This window comes from Cherax quadricarinatus, unplaced genomic scaffold, assembly GCF_038502225.1.
Source record: "Cherax quadricarinatus isolate ZL_2023a unplaced genomic scaffold, ASM3850222v1 Contig320, whole genome shotgun sequence".
In the NCBI taxonomy this organism is placed as follows: domain Eukaryota; kingdom Metazoa; phylum Arthropoda; class Malacostraca; order Decapoda; family Parastacidae; genus Cherax; species Cherax quadricarinatus.
The window spans coordinates 44,551-51,950 of NW_027195346.1; the positions used below are offsets into that span (position 1 = coordinate 44,551).

General features: G+C 42.4%; 1 protein-coding gene across 1 annotated transcript; it reads right to left on the bottom strand.

Moving 5' to 3' along the window:
- Positions 1-1,322: 1,322 nt before the first annotated feature.
- Positions 1,323-1,659, bottom strand: LOC138851313 (histone H4-like). Its single transcript, XM_070080318.1, is given in 2 exon segments — positions 1,323-1,553; positions 1,555-1,659. Coding segments are annotated over 2 exon segments (315 nt in total). The 5' UTR covers positions 1,654-1,659; the 3' UTR covers positions 1,323-1,337.
- Positions 1,660-7,400: the final 5,741 nt, after the last annotated feature.

The window sequence follows — 7,400 nt, forward strand, 5'->3', positions numbered from 1 at the left end:
TCGCCTGGACCCATCCTGGATAGATCTGTCATTTCAGCAGAGCCTTCAACATAGGAGGGATGTGGGTGGCCTTACTGTTATGTACAAGGCCAATATTGTCAAAATACCACACTTGGATCCACTTCGAGGACAGCGTGAAACAAGCTTTTATGCCACAAGACGGGCAGAAAGCAGCAACTTCACTCTGGCTGTAACCTTCTCCAGAACATCACTCCATCTGAGATCATACATACCCAGGATGACTCGAGTATGGAACACATTCGTACAGGATAATGATGTCAACGAGATAAAGTCAGTTGATCAAATGAAAATGCTGGCCCACAGATGGCTCCAACTTCATCCTGTTTCCTACTTGTATGTCTCATAACAATAAAAATGCTTTCAAATGAGCTGATGTAGGTAACAGCTCTTAGCTTGCCAATAAAGTTAGGAATCCTTAACCTGTAAATAGCTGTCAATAAAGCTAGGGATCCTTAACCTTGTCAAACCCTGTGTAAAAAAAAAAAAAAAAAAAAAAAAAAAAAAAAAAAAAAAAAAAAAAAAAAAAAAAAAAAAAAAAAAAGAGAGAGAGAGACAGAGACAGAGAGAGAGACACTTTTTAAATTATTTAATTATTATTTCTGGTTTCTCTTTACCATTCATGGGGTAAAGAGCAGCCAGTGTATTTCACTTAACTTGTTTCCACATTCTTAGATCTCTCACTAGCGTAAATCCATATTCTTGATAGTTACTGTAACCAAAATGGCTCCAGCGCTTTAGAAAAATAACCTTTGAAACTGACATAGCTAATAAACACTTTATAACTTTTGAAACTGCCGTAGCTACTGAAGAATTTTACAGAATTTACAACAATTATTTCTGAATGTTTTTTATCATCTTTTCGTTTATGAAGAGAAGCTTGAGTGTCACATTTTGCCTCTGATACAGTTCAAAACAACCGTAAAATATTTTACAAGCCAATTAAGCAGTATGTGCAGGCAATGTGTATGATAGAATTTAGTTTAGAAAACAATGGAGATGTTTTGCTGGTGCTTACATTAAAAATAATAATTTATCATGACTTACGTTGCTAGAGTTGCGAACGTAGGAAAGCAATAATTATATAAAACAGCAGTATCAGAGATATTAGCAATGTGGCGGACCTGACAGGATCGGCTTCATGTCGGCTTAATTCTCAGAATTATTGTTTTCAGTTAGGTTAGGTAAGATTCGTCAGGAAACACAAGTGTTTCCTGACGCGTCATACGATGACCCGCCACTGGAGCTTTTGGTCATCTGTTCTTTTATGTTCTTTTATTTTCTTTAATAAGTCTTGAGGAAGAATGGACGCTAGTGATTTAACCACCAAAGCCATAGACGGTGCGTCCCTGGAGTTTCTGGGTATACACGACGTCCATTGCAGTAACAGTTTTCCTCTTGGCGTGTTCTGTGTATGTGACGGCATCTCGGATGACGTTCTCTAAGAAAACTTTGAGAACTCCTCGAGTTTCCTCGTAGATCAGGCCAGAAATACGTTTGACGCCTCCATGGCAAGCCAATCCACGAATTGAAGGTAAAATTTTTGATGCCCTGGATGTTGTCACGAAGAACCTTGCGATGACGTTTGGCGCCACCCTTTCCAAGTCCTTTGCCTCCCTTGCCGCGACCAGTCATTGCAGATTTGAAGAGTTCTTGAGAGCGAAGCGAAATCAGCACGGCAGTCAGCACGGCAGTCAGCACGGCAGTCAGCACGGCAGTCAGCACGGCAGTCAGCACGGCAGTCAGCACGGCAGTCAGCACGGCAGTCAGCACGGAAGTCTGGTCAAGAATAAACCTCTGCTTACTGGTCCACCTCTGTAAAAACTTTTAATTAGTTTCTTGTGTCTGTTCATTGTCTGAAATAATATTGTATAGATAAATAAGCCAAGCTGTGAGTGAGACAAAGGATCCTGGGAGACACTGTTGTGAAAGATGTAACAGGGAAGTTTAGAGTTCTTGGACTCTTTATCATACATAAACATTGCAGAAACATAAAAGTACAGCATATAAATGTACAAGAAAGATAGATTAACACACACTAGTGTACAGTAAGGCGTAAAAAATTATGCAGTAACACATAAAAAAGCACAGCAACACACAAGAACCGTTCGCTAATATTCAACAACAGTACAGTAACATGCAAAAGCTCAATAGTAACACATAAAACAGTACAGTAACACATGAACAGTTGAGTAAGACACCAGTAAAGTACAGTAACATACAGAACACACATATAGAACAATCAGCTGCTTCGCATAATGTAATAGACCATACACAGAGCTTTGTGATATAAACAATTCACAATTGACCTCAGATCTCATGAGTATCTGTGACTTGTTGCGTCTCACAGTTCACATACTGCAGCAGAAAGGTGATAACAATCTATCAAAGATAATGAGGGACGGGTCCAGTGAAGGCAGTGAAAAATAATGGAGACAAAATGGAAACTGCAACACGTTTTAGGCTTGCGAATAGTAAATATCCAGGAAGGAACTTCGTCATATCAGTGAAGAATATGATATTACTCTCTTAACTATGTGTTGAACAACAACTTCACTAGGGTTTACGGCAAACTCACCCTTTTCTCTATGTTTTTAGAAGCATACTGTCTTTATGGGTTATCAAACTCTTCACTATCTTTCCCTAATAAATTGCACTGTTAGTACAATCTTCCACTTATCACTAAGAAGAGACGTGTGAGCCTCTTGAGGTCGACAGTCGGAGTGATGACTTTGGTGATGACTTTGTTATAACTTGTGCAGGCTGACTGCCACCTAGTAGCAGCCTCTAACCAGAATGGTATCGACCGTATTTTCCAATGAGCCAGTACTTGTGAGTTTAAATTTTATGGTACTAAAACGCACCAGATTACTTTTACTAGATGTTCTATTGTTTCTAATACTCAGCTATACCTGAACGTGATACGGTCAGATTTCTCTGTCTTTTATTTGGTCGCCGGTTGTCCTGGAAACCTCACATTACTTCCCTAAGAGCAACTTGTCATAGCCGGCTGAACCTCCTTGAAACCCTCGCTCATCTTTCGTGGGGAGCAGATCGTCGAACTCTCCTTCGACTTCATTCAGCCCTAATTTAACCGAAACTACACTATGGGGACCAAATATATTCTGTGGCCTCTCCCGCAACACTTTTTAAACTTTCTTTTCGTTTCTCCCTTGTTGAGAGGCTCTATGCAGAGGCGAACGATCGGCGTGATGCCCATTGCCTCTTTTATTTTGTTTACTCTGATGACCTTCACGATCCTTCTACATACAGGATGGTAACGGACGATAGTAGAGGTCCATTATTTGTTCGCCGCCCCTGTTTACTCCATCCCTTTTCTCTTCGTCTTCATTCGCTCTTGACTTATATGCTCATCAAGCATCCAACTTTTCTCTCTTCCCTTGGGAGGTTCTGACAGTTGGAGTCTGGTCTTCCCCACTGCCGTACGCGACTACTCAAATACCTCAAATTCCTTCTTGTTCCCTTTTTCTCGGCCACTTCCTTTCTCATTCTCACTCAGTTCCAGTTTACACCGATGGTTATAATTCCTATGACGGTGTCGGATTTGTAGAAGTTGTTCTGGACAGTGTTGTGCGAGGTTATTTATTAGACTCGGTTAGCATTTTCACAGCTGAGCTGTATGCATTTCTTACAGCGATTATACGTAATGCGTCCAGGCCTACCTTTAGTGCTTTGCAAGTTATCAAAAAAAATTATTCTCCTCATTCCTTAGTTTTTCGTATACAACTTTGCCCGGCATTTCTAGCAAAAACAAAGAAATCATTTTCTGCTGGGTCACTGGTCGTGTTGGTGTTCAGGGCAACGAGCAAGTGGACTCTGCAGGGAAGTCAAAGGTACATGACCTCTAAGTTTCATATAGGGGTATTCCATTCTCAGATTATTTTGCATTAATATCTAGCCAGTTTCGCAACCGTTGGCAATAATGTTGGTCTGAGCTGATTCATAACAAATTATATTCTATCAAGCCGGTTTTAGGATCCTGATCTTCTTATAATCGAGGTCGTGGTTGGGAGACAACCTTATCCCGTCTTCGCATCGTGCACACATGTCTCACTCATGGGTATCTCATGGAGAGGCGGCCAGTTCCACTCTGTGAGAATAATCAGGTTCTAATTTTAGTTTGTCCATATTCTATTGGAGTGTCGTATGTGCCAGCGAGCACGCAGAAGTTACCTCCGACATCGTCACCACTCTAACACACTTGGATTATACTTCCTTTAGCATTCCTCACAATCACTAGTCTCAGATCAAGACAGGAGAGAGTGGGATGGATGGGATGCATTTTCTTGGATTGTAAGAATGCTTACGACACGGTACCACACAAGACACTCGTTGAAAAGGCAGAGGAGCAGGCAGGAATAGCAAGGAAAGTACTGCAATGGATCAGGGAATAACACATGAGTTTGCATGTGGCGAGGTGTCAGAGTGGGTGCATGTATCGAGTGGGGTTCGACAAGGGTCAGTCCTGGGTCCAATGCTCTTTCTAATGTATGTGACTGACATAACAGATGGGGACAGATTCAGAGGTGTCACTGTTGGCAAACAATATGAAGCTAATAGGGAGAATACAAGTGGTGAGCCTACAAGGAAATCTGGACAGAATGCAATTCTGGTCCGACAAACGGCTCCTGGAGTTCAACCCCGGCAAGTGTAAAGTTATGATGTTTGGAGAAGGACAAAGATGACCTCAGCCGGAATATAGCCTAGGAGATCAAAGGCTGCAAAACTCACTTAGGGAAAAGGATCTTGGGGTGAGCATCATACCGAGCACACCCCCTGAGGAGCACATCAACCAAATAACTCCTGCTGCATATGGGCGCCTGGCAAACATAAGAGCGTTTCAACAAGTAATTAAGGAGTAAACCATACCACGGGTGGGGATAGAACCCGCCACGCTAGCTGGAGATTCGTCTGTAAAAACTTGCATTTGTGGTCACAGTGGTGCCTATGCTAACCTTCCTATGGTGTAGAAATATACCTAGTTGGACGAATCTTATTGTGGCTAGCTGGTCCAGTGGCTAACGCGACGGTCTGGAGTTTTGAGACTCTCTGACCGCGGGTTCTATCCCCGCCCGCGGTATGGTTTAATTAAGGAGTCACTCATGACACTGTACACTGTGTACGTCAAGCCCATATTAAAGTATACAGCACCAGCATGGAACCCACACCTGGTGAAACACGTCAAGAAATTAGAGAAAGTGAGAAAGTTTCAAACAAGACTAGTCCCGGAGCTAAGCCCTACGAGGGGAGATTAAGGAAAATCAACCTTAAGTCAGGAGGGATAGTGGAGACATCATAATAACATAAAATACTGAAAGGTAATGACAAGGTAGATAGGGACAGAATGTTTCAGAGATGAGACACAGCAACCAGGGGTCACAACTGGGATGAGTCAGAGGGATGTTAGGAAGTATTTCTTCAGTCATAGAGTTGACAAGAAGTGGAACACTGGAGATAAGTAGTGGAGGCAGGATCCATACATAGCTTTAAGAAGAGGTACAATAAAGCTCATGGAGAAAGGAGAGAGAGAGTAGACCTAGTAGCGATCAGCGAAGAGGCGGGGCCAGGAACTGTGAATCGACACATGCAACCGCAAATAGGTGAGTACACACACACACACACACACACACACACACACACACACAATAACACAGAGAACTTCAGACAAGCTAACTTAACTATCAGCACACATCTTTAAAGAAGCTAACAGCTTCACACAGACAGCTTCAGAGAGCTAACAACGACACGAACATGGGGAACACAGGCAGCTTCAGAGAGCTAACAACGACACGAACATGGGGAACACAAACAGCTTCAGAGAGCTAACAACGACACGAGCACAGGGAACACAGACAGCTTCAGAGAAGCTAACAACGACACGAGCACGGGGAACACAGCTTCAGAGAAGCTAACAACGACACGAACACGGGAACACAGACAGCTTCAGAGAGCTAACAACGACACGAGCACGGGGAACACAGCTTCAAGAGAAGCTAACAACGACACGAACACGGGGAAAACAGCTTCAGAGAAGCTAACAACGACACGAGCACGGGGAAGACAAACAGCTTCAGAGAGCTAACAGCGACACGAGCACGGGGAAGACAGACAGCTTCAGAGAAGCTAACAACGACACGAACACGGGGAAGACAGACAGAGCTTCAGAGAGCTAACAACGACACGAGCACGGGGAAGACAGACAGCTTCAGAAAGCTAACAACGACACGAGCACGGGGAAGACAGACAGCTTCAGAGAAGCTAACAACGACACTAACACGGGGAAGACAGACAGCTTCAGAGAAGCTAACAACGACACGAGCACTGGGAAGACAGACAGCTTCAGAGAAGCTAACAACGACACGAGCACGGGGAAGACAGATAGCTTCAGAGAAGCTAACAACGACACGAGCACGGGGAAGACAGACAGCTTCAGAGAAGCTAACAACGACACGAGCACGGGGAAGACAGACAGCTTCAGAGAAGCTAACAACGACACGAGCACGGGGAAGACAGACAGCTTCAGAGAAGCTAACAACGACACGAGCACGGGGAAGACAGACAGCTTCAGAGAAGCTAACAACGACACGAACACGGGGAAGACAGACAGCTTCAGAGAAGCTAACAACGACACGAAAACGGGGAAGACAGACAGCTTCAGAGAAGCTAACATCACTCACTGAACAGTTAACATGGCTGACGCTAAGTGTATATCACCGGGATAAAACAACAAGAAACACTGCAGCTTCAGTTAAAAAAAATCTTTTTTTCTACTCAGGTAGAAAATTAAGTTGAGTGTGAGCGAGGGTGAACCTGGACTGCTGACTTAAGAGAAGATTTAGCCACAATGTCTCCCACCATCACTCACTCACTAGACACACCAATTCATTAATTAAATTTCTCATTAATTAATTACTTCGCTTTCCCTAAACACTGCAGGTAGGTAATAATATTTGAAGACTATGTAATTTATTCGCATAGTTGTAGACACGGAACTGGATGAAAGATAAGCTTTTCTGTTTCATGATTATTGGACGGAGGATAAAATCTTCATTACTCATTTTCTTAGAGGACTTGCTGACGTCACTACCCTGCCTTACTCTAAGGAAACATCCTCTCATTCAACCTGTTGCTGCGCTTGCAACATTGCATAGCTCCTGACGACACACATAAATGTGTGAAAGATCTCAAACGGAAGATTCGTAATCATACCCCGTGGGTTGTCGTCCATATATATATATATATATATATATATATATATATATATATATATATATATATATGTATATATATATATATATATATATATATATATATATATATATATATATATATATATATATATATATATATATATATATATA